We start from the raw sequence: 18,056 nt of genomic DNA, 5'->3' as shown, positions 1-18,056 counted from the left end.
AGCTGCAGGTCTGTAGATTTGTCCAATTCCAGTCATGTTGTATATTGGGCAGGAATGTGTGGAAGTGATTACTTAGAGTTGTATGGTTTTAGATATGTACGTATGCATATATGTGCACAAACATATCTTTATATTCACATAGATCAGGTTGCTTATACACCTTCTTTCCCGTTTCTTATTTAGCAGAAAGATTTCAAGTTTAGCCAATTCCACTGGCAGAGAGGAAGAGAGAGTTGTTTCGTGGTTTAACTTGTAGCTGAAAATCATTCTCCCCCCTTCCACAGCTATTTTTAGGCCTGGACCTCAAAACTTTTTGTCAGATGGAAAATATGGAAATTAATGGAAAGTAATAGTCCCATTTGAAAATGGGAAAATGAGACAGTAAAATGACAAATGCCTTTCCTGGGATTATGCACCAGTTTGCAGAAAACAGAAATAGAATCCAGTTATCAGGATCCATTCCTGTGTTTTGGTTAGGGAAAAAAAGTCTCCTTTACTTCCCTGCCATCACTCAATTACAAAGGGGTTTTGTTTGTTTAGTTTTCTCTTTGGAAAGCCTAACACTAGTTGTAGTGCCTGATATCTTTCTTTTCTGTACAACAGATTTGTGCATCTTAGTAATGGAAAAGGTCTATTGAATAATATCATCCGCCTGAGATGGACAATGTGTTTTTCACATGCTTTGTCCAGCTTATCTTTAATTATCCCTAACCCCTTTTTAGGAGGCTGTTCCTCAGCCTAATAGATCTAAATGCCAGGAAGTTTGTGGTCAGCTGAGACGTGTATAAATCAAGTAGAATCACAGAATTTAAGTGTTGTGGCTTTCTGTAGAAAGAGTTGCAAATTTAGTATATAACCTCTACTCTATATGGCCTATTTCCTGTTTATCTTCTACTAGAATAACTGCAGAAGCAAATATCTACATTTTTAATTCAGTATAAGCTAAATCATTTGAGGCTCCAAACTAGACTGTAAAGTGAGTGGTATTTCAAAATTTTAGGAAAGTGAAGCTGAACCAGCCAACTTGAAAAGGAAGCAAAGTATAAAATTCCTTTCTCTTGTTTTGCTACAGTTCATGTTTTGCTTTCTTTTATCATAAATTTTTTGCTTTTTGCCTTTTTTCAAACTTGTGATCCATTCAAGTTCTGAAATGTTATTAAACTGGTAATTAGTAGTGCAGAGAAATGACTTGAAGTGAGATTGTGTTCTTATTCCAGGTGTTTTATTTAGAAACTGAGTATTTTCAGTCACTACTGCCTGCTTCATCCTGTTTATACTTGTACTGTCAAAGCTGTCAGTTCCCAACAAACAGGCTCATCTGTCTTGACCAAGTTCTCCATCTGCTTGTAAAAGGAATCATGTTAGAGCTTTTATCAAAGCATATGTTTTCCATACTTTGTCCTCTATAGATCTGGTCTATCTCGTTTAAGGGTAACCTTTGCATATGCAACAGATTCTGCCATACCCTAAAGATTTCCTCTTGTCAAACTTGCTGCAGTTATCCATCAGCAGTTTCTGAGACAATCACCTTCGTCGTTCATCTTTGACATGTTAGATTTAGTCCTCAAACTGAAATACTAACTAGGTCGTATTTTCATTAAAAATAAGCAATCTTCTTAGCAAAATTCTGTGTTTACCAGCACTTATACCAATACAAAATCACAAGGGCAAACTTTGAATGGATAAAGAAGAAAAGTGTTTGAAGGCTGGAATGGGCAATAGCATGGCAGCTGTCACTGGATGTGGCCATCCTGCCTCTCCCTGTTTTACTCACATCATGCATTCCCTATTAATAACTCTTACACTACATTGGCCCAAAGTATCTTTGCTCTTTCTTTTATCTGCCATTCTGGAAAGTTCCTTGTTACACTTTTATTAGTACTGAGATATCCCACAGTGTTGGGGGTTTTTTGAAGTTGTTTTTTTTTTCTCTTGTATTTACCAACTGCAGAGGGAGATAATATGTTCAAATGTGTAAACATGAAGTCTGTTAGTGTTTTAACTCTCTAAATGCCTCCCTGAGCATTTTAGATATTTTGTTGCTCACCCAGAATGCATACGCAAAACCCCTGACATACTAAAAAACAGTACCTACTTTAAATATGTCACTTTCAAACAAAGATATAGCATGGAGCCTGTAAACCTTAGAAATCTGCTTTTTGTGGCAATGATATTTAGAATGCAAAATTTATTCCCCACTTCTCCCAAATAGCTGAAATGAAGAGCTACGAGGCACAAATTTAGCTCATTATTTGAAGACCTGCTCTAAAGTTAAGACTATAATTTAAACCTCTCACCAACAGTTCAGGTCCAACAGCACATAAGCAAAGTACAAGCACAGGGAAGTGTGTGCAAATGCATTGGAATGGAAGATTTTGTCCCTGAAGAAAGCAGCCAGTGATCAGCTGCAGCACCTCCACTGTAGAGTGGTGAGCGTATCAGACCACAGCATACACCGTGTCTGTGCCTCAGACACTCCACCCTGCCCTTTACCACACCTTGGGCTCCCCTGAAGGCAGGTAGCTGCAGAGTCCCACCCTCTCACCAGCTGGGGAGGTGACGTTCTCCAGTGCTGCCACTCCATTCCCATCCCCTCTCTTGTCACACTAGCAAAAGACAGCAGGTTTGTTCTCTGTGGGGTCTTTCATTTCTGAGCATCACAACTCAGACTATGACTCTGCGTTGTCTGTGTGCAAATGCAGCTTGTGTGGGCTTTGTTAATTGCTTCTTTTTTTCCCTCTGGCTGTGCATTTAATGGGGGAGAAAGCACATTTCTGTGGGGATTATGTGGGGACAATGTGTATGCTCTGACATGTGGCAGAGGAGGAGACTTCTGTCCTTCTTGTCTTCTTCCCCCTCACCTTTCGACTGCCCCAACAAGCTCACTCTCCCCTTCTGCAGCACTACTCAGTCTGAACATCATGATTTACAGTATTGTCCTTGACCTAAGGAAATTGCAGTCACTGGAAATAAAAAATTAAAAAGCGGAAGTAATCAAACAGTTTGCAAGAACCAGCTTATAAATAATGAAAAGGCTGGAACATAATTTATGTCTATCAACAGAGTTTTGTGTCAAGAAAACCACATTTAATTCTTTGATGGGATTACAAGTCAGGATGATAAATGTTGCTGTGTGATATTCTGTGAGATGTTTGAATTAACGAACCATATTCTGATTTTAGAATTGGCACCACACAGTATGAGTAAAGCAGCTGTTAAACAGATTAAAACTGTAACCTAAGATCCCAAAAACAGTAGTTTTTACCTAGGGATTGTAATCACAAGGTTCTTCTGCTATTCCAAAGAGAAAACATGATCATCAATATTATTGATCTGACAATAAATATGAAAGCCATTCCTGATAAAATGTGCATGTGATGCAACATGGGAATGAAAAAAATGTTAATAAGTGATTATAAAAATGACCTGGTGACCAAGATATTTGTATAAATACATATTCCAATACAGTCACTTGAAAAAACATGCATTTCAGAACAAGAATGCAAGCTCTACTTATAACACTATGCTGGAAGGCATTTTGAAAAAAAAATCTATGGCTCAGAGTGTACAAGGATGTCAATGTGAGTGCTCCCTGTGCAGTGCTGTGGCAAGAAGAGCGTGCAGAAGCAGACATAATTAGTGAGAGGTAGGAGATCACCTCATTTCTGTATAGAGAAATGATAAGACAGGTACTGGAATATAGGGTTCACTTCAGTTGTCTGGATGGCTATAAAAAAATGAAGGTATAAAGAAACAGAGGTAGAATAAAAGAAAGAAAAAAGGTTGAAATCTGAATAAACCGCCCCATATTTAAGATAATTTCAGATCTCTATCTCATTATATAATTTAAAAAAAACCAAACTAAACAAGATTAAAGTCATAACTACCTTTCCACAGAGAAAATAATAAAAGGAGTAGTAAATAGTGCTTTAAACTACTGGAAAAAGAAGTGATAGAAACTGAAATTAAAATTAATAAGATAAACAAGGAGGGCAATTAAACAAATTTGCAAAGCAAGTGATAAGGCTGTAAAATGTAAGATTTATATTCCAGGCAATCTCAATTTATTCTCTGTGGAACATCAGTTTCATACTGCAGATGTGAAGTGACAAATACCATCATGTGTTATACAGACAAATGGATAATTTGAACCAATTATCTCTTCTGCCTTAAAGTCTATAAATCAGTAAAATAACCGGTTTGTGTAGAGGATTGAGGTTTGCTAGGTTGTCAGTGACAACCTGAAATCTCTTCCTGGCCTCACCAAAGAAAAAAAAAAATTAATATTTTCCAGTCAACTTGGACCAGAGGTAGCAGACAAAAAAGCAGAAACAATAGATGCTCAGTGTAGAGCAAAGACCAGAAACTAACACAGATGAAATCGCACTATGCCCCCCCAAAAAATATGCTTCTCACGGAAGCTGTGATGTATGATTCTTTCCTAACCGTGTGTGTATCATCAGCCCAACAGACACTTCACGCATCAATCTCTACCTGACAGACCAAAGACTCAGAAGCAAACCAGAAACTCTAGGGCTAGACTGACTAATGAATGTCACCTTTCCTGGTAAAAACCCACGTGTGACACACAGAGACGTACATGTTTGGCCACGCATTGTACATGACTTACATGAAACCCCGGGATGTATTGGATGTTTCATCCCAGCAGTGCACGTCCCAACACCTGCAGATACAGCCCAATGAGTCTGAAGTGAGCAAAATTAGTCTTTCAGCACCATGACTCATTGAAATTGAATATTACAAGTACAGTCATCAGAAATATAAACACGTAAATTAATGCAGTTGGGACTATGATCAGGCAAATGGCTAATGAGTTTAACCTCTGACTAACACAAGGGAAGGGATTAGCAGCCAGAGCTCTGTTTAGCAAGATTAGGCCACTTTGTGCTTTTCTATGTCACCATTGAATGCTGTTTGGTTTTGTGGGGGGAAGAAAAAAGGTTTTATTAAAAGAACAGGGAGAAACTTATTATGTATTTCCAATGGGATAGGCTGATAGTAAAGCACAGAAGAGAGAGCTGCTGATTAGAAAAAGGATTTGTCCTTCTAGTGAAATCCATAGGAAACCTGGCTCTCCAATGTGATCCCAAAGCACAACCTGAAAGAAAAACACAAAATGTACCGGGAAAATAAGATGATTTCTTCCTGGAGCATAGTGAATGGAATGTGTTGTCACAGTCATAATACAGAAGAAGGAAAAATTAAGGTAAAAGTCTTCTACAACGTAGGCAGCTCTTCCCTTTATAGCCCAACATCTGCATTGGCTTTTCTCGGATGTCTCTATCTTTCACGCATCTTGAGTGAAAAGATAAGTCCAGAAACAGATAAATTACTTTGCTTACCATAAGGAATGATCTCTGCTACAGTATAAAAGAATTCAGAGGAATTCATGCAGGGACACAACTAGTTTTGCCCAAGGAAAAGCTCATTTGGAGCTCTAGGCAAATAAGAAAATAACTCGGAAATGCGGCAGAGAATATATCATCCCTTTCTGATTTATTCTTTTATGTTTTAGGCACGATCAGCTAAGGAGCAGCGTTGGGGAGGTCCTCTTCTCTCCAGAAATCACTCCTTGGAGGAAGAATTTGAAAGAGCAAAGGCAGCTGTTGAGGTGTTATTTCATTTACTGTTTTCATTTTCAGCTAACGTTCCACAGATTTACTTACTCATCTTACAGCACAAGTATAGGAGCAAGTTGGAACTTGATTATTTAAAGCAGAGAAAAGCTACATTTCCTGGAGTTACTAATTTTAAATAGCAGTTTCTCTCAGAAAAAAAAAAAAAAAAAAAACAAACCTTAGCTATAAACGAAGATTAGACAGAATCAGCTTTTCAAGCTCAACTTTTACTGCTATAGCAAGTGGGTCAAGAAAAGTCATATGCTGACTTCTAGCTAGAAATAGAACTTTTAATTTAAGAAATTACTTTGATTTGTAGGGATTTTTCATGATATGCTAAGGTAAGACTGCATGGTTTCTATCATGGTTTCTTAAGGATCTTACTGCACACAAAAAAATCCTTCTCTTGGCACACAATGGAAACAATCAGTAAGTTAGCTGTTTTATAAGCTATAGACCAAATGCATTTTTCATGTATTTTCTGAGTGCATTTTTTCCTGATCAGATAGATTCTTTATAAACCACTGCTGGTGACACACGATAGATTTTATTGATGTCACACGTCATATACATTTGCACCTGGCACGAAAGTAGAGACTTGCTTTCAAATCGCCACTGCTTAAAATGTTCTAGATGTCCCTAATTGCACTGCAGACTGATCCTTAAAGTGGGACAGGTGCTGTAATCTGTGAGTGTGACACAGGGAATCTGGTGATGAACATCTCTGCATTATGGTTAGTTGTTAAGCAAATGATGTCAGCACCCTTGAAACTGCCAGAATCCCTGTGTGATGGGGAGTTCCCAGACATTCAACAGAAAGAAAAATGAGTTGAGTCCAACAACAGATTGCAAGGCATTACTGAATTACTTTACAGAGTAAAGTAAGAAGGTGAATATATTGTAAAAAACTCCTGCTCGTTAAAAGGTGATACTAAAGCAACAAAGTTGTTAAAATGCTTTAATGTAGTCTCAAAACAGCTATTAAAAAGAGTCTAATTAAATGCTTCCCTGTCTGTGTAGCTGGCTGACTTAAGTTATTCTTTCTGCTTAAAATAGAAACTTGGACCAGGTAGTTTAAGAAAATGTGAAGGAAGTGATTCTTCAGGACCTTGGAGAGCAGTTATTGCCATTTGCATCTGAAAAGAATTGAATTTTCATCCTAGCTAAAATGAAGTGGTAAGAAAGCTAGACTGATTGAAATAAATTGCAGCCCATCTCAGAAAGATTAGTGCTTTTTTAAGTGGAGAATAGATACAGTCCAAAAATTCATTTTTTAGGCTTTGAATGTTTCAGTAATATTCTTCAAGTGGGAAAGCTCCAAGTGGTAAGATGAGCCAGAAAACTGATCAAGAAAAGGAAGCAAATCTCAGGTTCTTTGTGGCCTAGTTCGAAAGGAATTAATTAACAATTCAGTAAATGAAGACACCAAACTTCATCCTCCACCCAGTGTTCACTTGAGAGCTTTGGGAATGGTTTTAAGTTGTCAAACTTTGAGATTAATGAAGATCTGTGAGGTAATTCTTTCTTAAGAAGGTTTAAAGATGCCTATGCCATTGGGGAATCTTTTAAGAATAAAGATGTAAGTAAATTAGTTTTTTTACTGCAGAGGGTCCAGATACATTTGCTTTCTTTCCAGATGCATTGGGTGCTTACAGACTTCGCTACATTTTTGTCATTCTGGAAATGGGGTTTGATTTTTGCTTCATCCCTTTGCTATACATGAGGGAAAAACAAATAGCCTAAAGTCGTCATGATTTCCAAGTGCCATACCAAATATCTTTTAATGTGATCTTTCTAATAACAACAATAATTTTTAGTAACTTATTGTTATAATTTGCAATAATAAGTAATAATTTGTTGTCCCAAATATCGGTGTTTTTTCAATTTTTTTTTTTTTTTTAATTGCCAGCATGGGGATTCAGATCCATCCTGCTAAAACCATTGTTTTATCATCCACCATCCTATTTGTCACAGGTTAGAAAAAACAAAAAATCTAAACCAAAAAAGTACAAAAAAGTCTCAGAGGTGGGAAAATAAGCAGTTTTGGTATTTTCTTAATCCACACTTTCCTGGTGTAGAGATTAAACTTCAGATGCCACAGTAGTTTTTGAGCTTATGCAAAAGACATTTTGAGCTGTCCTTCTCAACATCATTTTATTTACAACATTATGTCACATGAGCCATCTGGTGTATAATACGCTGTTATGAAGCATCAGAACATATTACAGCTAAATTATGTGACAGCAGTCAGAAGAAGATGGAGTTTGTTTGTTGTAGCCTAGAAAAACACCGTTTAGAATCATCAGGTTCTGGTTAACAGTTAGAATCTATCCTGTACCGACAATATTCCTGTCTCACTGTTTCAACATCCCTTTTGGATGTGCCTAAGTGCCTAAACCACATTGTAAATTTGGATCTAGGAGCTCAAGTCATTCAGGTGCATTTTATTTGGTACGCTCTCAAATCACAATGGGAATCTTTTCCTAGATGTGTATTTTTACTCTAAATAATATCTCTAAACTTTCCTAAAAAGGCATATTTTAGATTTGGTTTTGAAATTATATCAGCTAAGGAGATCTTACGTAGCTAGCACATAAGTTCAACTCACTGTGTCTCTCACATTGAAGAGTATGTTGATGCAGTAATTCAAGGAAAGAACAACCACAAAACCTTTCTTTCTTATATATTGGTCAAGAAGGAACATTGAAAATTAATTTTTGGTAGTACAGGACAGACAAAATTCTACTCTAAAAGTTGTGAGAATAGGTAAGTTTAGAAATTAGCCAGCAATATTCAGAAAGTACACCCCTCACCCCCTTTCACTGCACCATAGGAAGTAAAGAGCCTGAAAATATTTTGCCTCTTGTTTGACTGCTTCAGCATATTTTTAAATACTAGGAGTAAAAATAGCCTCTTTGACAAAATACAGAATATTCTGCTTGCAAGTAGTCAGATGGTATGAACAGTTTTCCTGGTTGTCATTCCACTGAACTGCTGCAGATGATCTGAGAGAACGTGTTAGATGTGTTCAGCTGGTCTGAAAACTTTTGATATGTCCAAAGTAATTTGCCAGGATTAAGGTAGCAAAAACATTGAAATGAGATAATTGGCACCAGTCACAAAGCAAATAGAGTTAAAATTAGATCTCAGAGACTTGATCAGATTTTCAGAAACACTCAATATTAATTTAACCCTCGTGCCACTGGAGTCAATGAAAAAATTGCTGTTAATGACAGCTGAAATAGACTTGGGCCTTTAACAAAGACTGTGTCATATTTACCGTCCTCTTCCTCAAAGACATCAGACTGCTCTGCCGTTGACACCGTTACTTGCTGTGTCAACACTACAGCATTTTATCAGGTGCCACAACTGCGCACGATCCGGCTGCTCAGCGCAGCTTTGCCACAGCAGTTGCAGACACCCCACATGCTGCTGCTTGGAGAGCTGTAGCTGGGACTCTCAGCCATTTGGCCCAAGCAAGCAAATATTTGCTTATAGTTGCAAAATAACAGCTGGGTCCTGGCTGGTGTCCAAGGAGGATATGATGAGTTGAAAGACTTTATAGCAAAGCAGGTCTTCTCCTCGCTACATTTTTCCTCCACTTTTAACTTGCTGTAGATAGCCATTAAAACGTGGCTGCTTGAATGCATAGTAATTCGTTAGCTTTTTCAGTGGAGTATGCATGCTGTGAGCTTCTGTGTGAATTATAAAAATATAATTAAGCGGCAGAATTTAAACTTAAGAAATAAAACCACTTATATGCTTGCTTACGATCTGCAGAAATGTGAACTGGCGTGTTTCCAAACCAGTGATTCATAATACAAACTCATATATATATATATTAAAAAAAATAGTTCTATAAATTAATCTGTTTAGAAAGGCATTACTAATTACTTTTCCATAGTTTTGTTAATATTAATTTCTAGGAAAAGGAAATTTCCACTCCTTTACCTCATGCCGAATCTCAAAATTACTGCTAATAAAAACATGGTCAAGTAATTCTTCATCGCAGTGAAGATTTGCACTGAATGCAAAGCAGTTGATGGAGATGCCTGTTGAACAGGATCATTTAAGGGATTCAAGTGCCTCTGGTCATGGCTGATAAGAGTAAAAGAGGAAATGATCTGATTCATTAGCCTGGCCTTTTCAAACCCTAAATGGACATTTCAGCACAATCTCACAGCTATTGGAGAGACCGTATTTCCTTCAAATTTGGAATGGAAGCAAATTTTGAAACCTCAAAAGTTGCTGTGTAATAGAGTTGTCAAGTCGTGTTTGCTTCTATTACAAAGAGTGAAATCTCTTCTCCAGGAGCGAATGATTCACATTCGTTTCCACAGAGGAACAGAGCAGGTACCTTCACAGACCCAGCAACTGCATGATTCAGACAGTTTTGAGTCCCCTGGAAGGAAGTGTGGGATATCAGGAGGCAGATGCTACAGTGAGAGCCGAAGAGAAATGCCTGTTAGATTTCCAGGGAGGGAATGCACCTTGCCATTTGCAGAGAGCCTTAGGTTTACAGCAGCCAACACCTCCCGTTAGCCGGCGCAAGTCCTAATCCTTCACACCTAGACTCACATGTCCTCATTGCTGACTCATTCTAGATACAGTAATGGGCTGTACTTCCCTTTTTCCAAGTACCTGAGGAGAGCTGTAGCCAGTCGTGCCATCACAGACTAAGCTCTGTTTTTGCAAATCACACCTGGCTGTGGAGCAGTAGTGAAGTGGTCATTCTTGTCATGAAGATTCAGATCAAACTATCTGGGCCATTTTTTTAATACCCTCAGTCAATTCTGGTCAGCACCTCACTCAAATAGTTCTTTCTAAACCTCAACAGAATTATTTGAGCTGTTGTCTTTGACATATTATGAGAAACTGTGCCCTCAGTAGTGTCAGTTCACTGAAGTTCTGGCTGTAACCTTGTAGGAACTCAAGAACTTTGCAGTGGCTTGTAGTGCTGAGCATATAGGGAACTGCTTTTCAGGGCTTATGACTAATGTGTGGAGGCTGAAAAAATAGCACCTTAACTTGGATTCTCCCCCCACCCCCCCCCTACCCCCCTTTGTTTTTTTTAATCCTATTTCTGTTTCTTGGCATCATTTTCTAGTAGCTACAGTGGGTCCCTCATTCTGGTCGTTACACATCCTAAACAGAAATGATGAAACAAGAATGAGATTTCTCTTGTATATGCATTTTTCCCTCTCACCTTTGAGCTGAATGTTAATCTTACTGTACAATTTTATAATCCCTTATAGACTCCTCTCACCAGCACAGTATATGATACAATATTAAGTCTTCTGTGTTATGACCAAAAGCCCCAGTTGTATTAATTCTCTTGTACAAATGCTCTAAGCTTTGCCATTACTATTTTACATAATTTTAAATTATGCTGAATATACCAAAGTAAGATGCTTGCTCTCTTTTAAACTGTTTCAGCAGCATTCATTTCCTTCAGACTTTATGCAAAATTTTCCTGTTAGGATCAATAAGATGCAATGTAAGCTGCTGCAAATCCTGCTTCAAACAGAACATACGCTGCCTCTGAGATAAAGAGTTTTCTGTTGACAAAATACATTCCAAAATAAGAGGTGAAATTTAATTATATGGAATTCCAAATATGAGTTGTAGTATTTCAGCCAGTATGATTATTAATAGAATTAATACTGGTTCAGCAAAATTGCCAGACTCAGACTACTGGTAGAAGGGAATTAAGGCTTACCATTTTATTTCAGGTTTTGTTGTTACTCTTCTTCCCTTTTTTCCCCTTTTTCTTCTAGTCAGACACAGAGTTTTGGGATAAAATGCAGGCAGAATGGGAAGAAATGGCTCGCAGAAACTGGATTTCGGAGAGCCAGGAAGCACCAGGGCAAGTCACCATCTCAACCATTGAAAAGGTAAAACAAAGTTTTTTGATGCAGTGCGTCCTTCCTGTGCAACCTGTGTTCCTGCTGTCTTTGAGGGGAACAGGAAGGCCCAACATGAGCACCAGTAAGTGTAACTTCAGAGCTAAAATAAAGAGAGCAGAAACATGAATGTCGAGCAATGATGGCTCTTTCACACTTTTTGTCATTGAAATTTCACAGGGAGCTCATACTGTTTTCACAGCACAAAGGATGTTTACATCCAGTTGGAAAACAGTGAGTCATTTCGTTTTACAGAGTTGCCATTCCTTGCTACAGTGCTTCATTACAGGTCCATTATCTCCCTTCTCCAGGGTTATTATTTCCATACTGAGAATCCCTTCAAAGACTGGCCTGGTGCTTTTGAGGAAGGACTGAAAAAAATGAAAGAAGGTGACCTGCCAGTTACAATCTTGTACCTGGAGGCTGCTATTCTCCAAGAGCCCAATGATGCAGAGGTATGCACTCCTGTGCCTTCTACTGGTAGAGGGAAAGGGGACTCCCTTTAGCATGGAATGATGGAATGATTTCAGGGCCCAAACCTTTGCTCCTAATTACCAACTGAAACAGACTGAACAGTAACAATAGTTTTGGAGTAGTGTATGCTTTGAACAGATAAAGGTGAGCTCTTCAGAAATTGAGAATCTGTTTTTTAAAGCATAGCATTTCCAAGTTATCCTTTAACGGCATTCAAAAGAGACAATATTTCAAACCTTTCCTTCTTTTCCTGTTTTCAAACTAACTTTTAAACCTTGTTACTGAAAAGATGAACATTTTTGATTTAACAAGAATGTTGTCAAATTTTTAAAAGTTGTATTAATTGCTGCAATGTTGCTGGTTTCAACGAGTATATATTTAAACATGAAACATGAAAAATATTTACAGTGTAATTATCTAGGTCTCTGAATCTATTGCTACATTAAACTAAGCAGCAGTATTTTGAAAAGCAGAGAGACTCCCCAGATCCTCTAGAATCCCTTAAACCTGTACAACTTGATTATTCTTCATTGTTTTCCATAAAATTCTAGCAGCATTTAAATTGTACAGTACTCAAACTTAAGAAATCAGGTATTGAAAACTGCATTGAATTGTGCTATTGGTATGCATGCTGTAGAAAAAAAAAATGTAGCTCTTTATGGACATATCTGCTATTTTTATTCACTCTACTGCTTAACAGTGCTATTAGTTGTAGCTCTGCTTGCAGTTGAGTATCTATAACAAAATAATCCAATGATGATTATTTTTGCAGGCCTGGCAGTTCCTGGGCATAACACAGGCAGAGAATGAAAATGAGCAGGCAGCCATTGTCGCCCTCCAAAGGTAGATGAAGAGAATTGCTAAATAAAGGGTCTGAGGAGTGTTGGGTAATGGTGGCCTAGGTACATTTAACACAATACTTACCTTGTAACATGAAGCATTTATTTAACTGAGTAAAGAATTGACAAAGACATAGAAATCTTCCCAGCGATTTCAGAGGGATGACTAGTGATTAATAATTGGTTTTTTTAGATAAGTGCAATATTTAATCTAGTGACTTAAGTACTTGCATGAAAGAAAAGTTACATGGCCTCACCAACATGAGTTAGGCAGAATGCACATAAAATGCCTTTTTGATATTTCAGATATTTGGCGTACTTTCTGTAGTCTGTCCTTTAATGAAGAGGTTTTCTTAATTGCAACGAGCTCCTTTTAGCTGCTGAATACTAAACTGACAACATTTTTAGGTTGCTAGAGATGTGAAGATTACTTGTATGTAAAATGTCAGTTCCAAAATATCAGTATAATTATCATTTTTATGTAGCAGGTTTTCATGTTTCCACTTGAGGCAAGACTCCTCTCCACAGCCAGTTGCATTAGCAAGGCTGACCACCACCTACAGGTGCTCTAACTCATTCATATGGAACTTACACACTTACCTGGACAGAAACCCAAGGGGTTGCTTGATGGCTCATCGCCACAGTTTTCAACAAGCAAGAGTGATGTTCAAAAATAAAATAAAAATAAACCAGATTCTGTTTTCAGTTCATGGTCTATCACTGTAAAAAGAGAACTCAAGTTGATTTGCTCCAGTTTTATCAATGAAAAACAGAACTCAGGGTGGCTGAGAAGATTCATAGGGATGGGAGAAATTTTGTTTCCAAAATATTTTTTTCATATAGCTGCAAAACACATTAAACTGTTTACTTGAATTTATATAAAGCTTTTCTTTGTTTACTAGACATACTATAAAAAAAGAATCTAGCTACATTTACTCATAACCAGGAGGATGAAAACAAAACCTGTATGCATGTTTATATACACATGTGTATGCACAGCAACATGCTTGCACATGTGTGTATGGGCACATGCATAATGCACTTATCACTGGGAAATAAGACAAAGCCCCTTCTTTAAGAGTTTTATTGGGTAGATCTTACTTGTGTGATAATTTTTTTACACAGATTACTTTGAAAGTGTTCCAGAAATGTGTTTGGTGAAAAAAAATACCTCAATATATTTTTATTTTCTGCCTAGGTGCTTGGAACTACAGCCAAACAACCTAAAAGCTCTGATGGCCCTGGCTGTAAGTTATACCAACACTGGCCATCAACAAGAAGCCTATCAAGCTCTAAGAAACTGGATAAAGCAAAATCCAAAATACAAGTATATAGCAAAAAGCAAGAAAGGGTCTCCAGCACTTACCAGAAGAATGTCCAAGACATCAGATGAAAGGTAAATACAGTGTAAACCCTGATGGTGGAAATTTTAATGACTTCACTAGGGCTGATGGTGCATGCAGTGTCCCCTTACTCTGTAGACGTCCAGCTTGTCCCCTCTTCTGATGGAAGACTCAATGTCTGTAGTGGCAGAAGCAAGAGGCCAACACAGGATATCTGCTGAAGGCTGTATCTTGTGCCATCCCTGGAAGTTAAAATAAATAAAATAGCTAAACCGAAATGCTTCCTCTCAATTCCCATTACTCTCCTCTGACTCCTCCTTCTGCCTTTGTATTCCCACATCCTGCATTCTTGCTGTTCAGATGCTTCAAAATCCATACCAGGCCCGTATCCTGCTCTACATGTGTGTGTTCTTCCAACTGTTCATCACATCCAACCAAATCCCTCAAATCCAGGAAGGATGGCAGTGGAACATGTCTTCAGTTCACTGAAAATATTGGGAGGTAGCATCTGCTTGTTTAAAAGCCATTCTGGTTCTAGCCAGAGAGACGCTGTAGTCATTGTATCTGACTTCAGCTTAACATACTGTAATGGGAGCTGGCAGCCATTTTAAATAACAAAGAAACTCATGAGTTGGCAGCCCTTTGTCATGGCTTTGTGAAGTTGATAAGTATCTCTGAATTGTGAGATGCAGAATAAAGTCATTAAAGGCATAAACATGATTTATAGAACTAAAATGCTCAGGCTATCTCACTGCTTGTCATTTTGAAGGCAGGCCTTAGGTTTCACCCGTATCGTTAAAAAACCCTGGAGTGACAAGCTCATTTTGTATAAGCAAAATTAAAATATGCAAGTCCTGCTTAACTGATAGGTGTGTTATTCCACTTCGTCCGTGTCCCACTGACATCTGGTGGTGGCAGGGCAAAGGTTTTATGAAGCCTGTAATAAGTACACAAGTCTTGAATTTAGGTGTCTTTCTTCAGGGGTCTTGGCTAGTTACTTGATCTGTTCCTCTTAAGAATGACTAGTATTTTTGCCAGTAAAAAACAGTTTTACATCCAATAAACTCATGTGATTTTAGTAGTTTTAATAAGCCTTTGTGTCATCTCACTTGGGTTCTTAGCTGCAGTTTGACTTCATAGAACCATGGAATCGTTTTGGCTGGAAGAGACCTTTAAGATTATCAAGTCCAACTGTTAACCCAGCACAGCCAGGTCACCACTATGGGCCATGTCCCCTGGCATCAACACGTCTTTTAAACCCCTCCAGGGATGGTGACTCCACTGCTTCCCTGAGCAGCCTGTGCCAGGGCTTGACAAAACTTTCAGGGAAGAAATTTTTCCTACTATCCAACCTAAACCTCTTCTCTGGTGCAACTTGAGGTCATTTCCTCTTATCCTATCACTTGTTACATGGCAGAAGATACCAAACCCCACCTTGGTACAACCTCCTTTCAGGTAGTTGTAGAGGGTGAGAAGGCCTCCCCTGAGCCTCCTTTTCTCCAGTCTGAACAACCCTAGTTCGCTCAGCAGCCCCTTACAGAACTCATTCTCATCATTATATAGGGAAATATCATCATACAGGTGAACTTTTTAACTCCAGACACGAGTTTCCAACAGCAGCTGGAAGTAAATCTTTGCCATGATGAAGTTGAAGGAGCTTATTTTCAGATTTTAGGAGTATATCACTTCTAATACATCCACTACAAGGATTTTAACTTCTGGTTATGTAATCTATATTGTAATATCTGTAAAGAACTGTAAGAGGGGACTTTAAGTCATTTTTCATCCTTGTCTAGCTCATTACTTGAAGAAGTAAAGGATTTTTACCTGGAGGCTGCTCACCAGAACGGCAATATGATAGACCCTGACTTGCAGACAGGACTTGGAGTTCTTTTTCACCTGAATGGAGAATTCAACAGAGCAATAGATGCATTTAGTGCAGCGTTAACTGTCCGGCCAGAGGTACATTTTATGCTTTTACATTTTTAAGAATTTAGCTATACAGGCTATTTTCTTTCTCCCCTTTTGATCAGGATAATATTAATGAGATGTCACTTCAGCCATTAAAATTTTAATACCTGAAATAGAAATGTTAATTACAAGACAGTCCCATTTGGAAACAGATTTATACATGTCCAATTTCTAGCTGTGTGCTGATTAATTGTAGTAGTTATATAAAGATGCCTATAGTCACGAGTCAGAATTTCACATTCCATGCCAATTAAGAGAAGATATGACACTGTTATTTTCCACAGTCCTCCTTACTTTACAAGCAAAAAATGAGCTATTATGTCCCTTTTTGACACCGACATCAGAAAACGCAATTTTTCACCAGGACTATACGTTATGGAACCGTCTGGGAGCAACCTTGGCAAATGGGGATCGAAGTGAAGAAGCAGTGGAGGCCTACACACGTGCTTTAGAAATACAGCCTGGCTTCATTAGGTCCAGATACAATTTAGGAATAAGCTGCATCAACCTCGGGGCATACAGGTGAGTTACAAAAATGTGTAAACAAAAAAGTCAGAGATCATAAGGACCAAATGAAAATTCTTTTCCTAGCTAGAGCTAGCTAAGAAAAAAAAAATAAAGTCAGAATATAGCTAATCTTAGCTACTATCAAATTTTGTAATTATTTTTTACAAAGTGATAACAAAGAATGACACTTCTCTTACTTCACAAATTCCACACAACAGGCCTATGGAATGTCTATCAAGAGAAACTAAATGCCTCATCCAGTGAGTTGCTTAAGCATTTTTTCAGCTCTAAGTGCAAGTGCTGTTACTATAATCAGTGGGATTGTTCTCCCACTTAAACTTCATCCTATGCTTGAGAGCTTTTCTTAAAGAAAAATATAAGACCTCGTCTTCAGAAGGGGAAACTTCAGGTAAACTGCTTCAAGTAGCTAATGTAATCAAAATCACTTTTGGCACCTCCTCCAGGAATCAAGGGTGATATTCCAGGGTCCCACCCATCTAAGACAGTTAAGATGAAGGGGGGCTGCCCAGCAATGAAGACAGTGTCCCCAGAATACTGTATGAATAGACTGTGCTCTGCAGCACTACAGGCCACGGCCACTTGTTTAAAGAAAACCAAGCAAGGCCAACACAAAGAGACCGATGAACTACATTGTAAAATAACACACCTGAGTCTAGCGTAGAACTTTCTAGAGTTTTACTCTAGTTGCTCAGCAAATTACATCGTTTGTTTCTTTTTCCTTCTCCCTTACAGAGAAGCTGTCAGCAATTTTCTCACTGCTCTCAGTTTGCAGAGGAAGAGCAGGAATCAACAACAGGTTCCCCATCCTGCTCTATCAGGCAATATTTGGGCAGCACTTCGAATTGCCCTGTCTATGATGGACCAGCCAGAACTATTTCAAGCTGCCAATGTGGGTGACCTAGACATCCTGTTAAGAGCTTTTAACCTAGAGCCGTAATAAAAAGTATTCACAAATGGATTAAATTGTATTAGGAAACAGAACTCTTTTGTTACTCAGCTCAAAATGACCATGTTTTCCAAAAGATCATGGCTGTAGGGGAATTCTCTTGGACATTATTTGACAAGGAAAAGTTCAAAAGCACAAAATATTGTAAATAAATTCAAGCTCAAAGGATTGAAATGAGCTGCAGCTAATCTGACAAAGCCCTGAACTAGACGAAATAACCATTTCTGAAGAATCTTCATCCCACGCAAGCTTTATCTCTCTATATATACACAGCTATACAAAGGAAAATATATTAAGAACAAACCTAGATAACTGTTATTGCACGTTAGAACAAGCAATGCACCCAGGGAACCTGCTTAGCAGCTCACCACACTGTGCTGACATCATACTGCCCTACAACCTGGATTCTCTGT

At 38.2% G+C, this 18,056-nt stretch overlaps 1 protein-coding gene across 1 annotated transcript in view; it reads left to right on the top strand.

Moving 5' to 3' along the window:
- PEX5L (peroxisomal biogenesis factor 5-like) overlaps positions 1-17,640 on the top strand; it is a gene marked incomplete at its 5' end in the record, with an annotated part of 39,301 nt that extends 21,661 nt beyond the window's left edge. The window contains 8 exons of the mRNA XM_008945647.1: positions 5,537-5,632; positions 11,417-11,533; positions 11,854-11,997; positions 12,789-12,859; positions 14,054-14,251; positions 15,995-16,160; positions 16,534-16,691; positions 17,430-17,640. Coding sequence (XP_008943895.1) covers positions 5,537-5,632; positions 11,417-11,533; positions 11,854-11,997; positions 12,789-12,859; positions 14,054-14,251; positions 15,995-16,160; positions 16,534-16,691; positions 17,430-17,634 — 1,155 coding nt within the window. The remainder of the gene's footprint in view (positions 1-5,536; positions 5,633-11,416; positions 11,534-11,853; positions 11,998-12,788; positions 12,860-14,053; positions 14,252-15,994; positions 16,161-16,533; positions 16,692-17,429) is intronic.
- Positions 17,641-18,056: the final 416 nt, after the last annotated feature.

The sequence above is a fragment of the Merops nubicus genome, unplaced genomic scaffold (genome assembly GCF_000691845.1).
Source record: "Merops nubicus isolate BGI_N331 unplaced genomic scaffold, ASM69184v1 scaffold18898, whole genome shotgun sequence".
NCBI lineage: Eukaryota > Metazoa > Chordata > Aves > Coraciiformes > Meropidae > Merops > Merops nubicus.
This window is presented reverse-complemented; position numbering and strand designations above follow the sequence as displayed.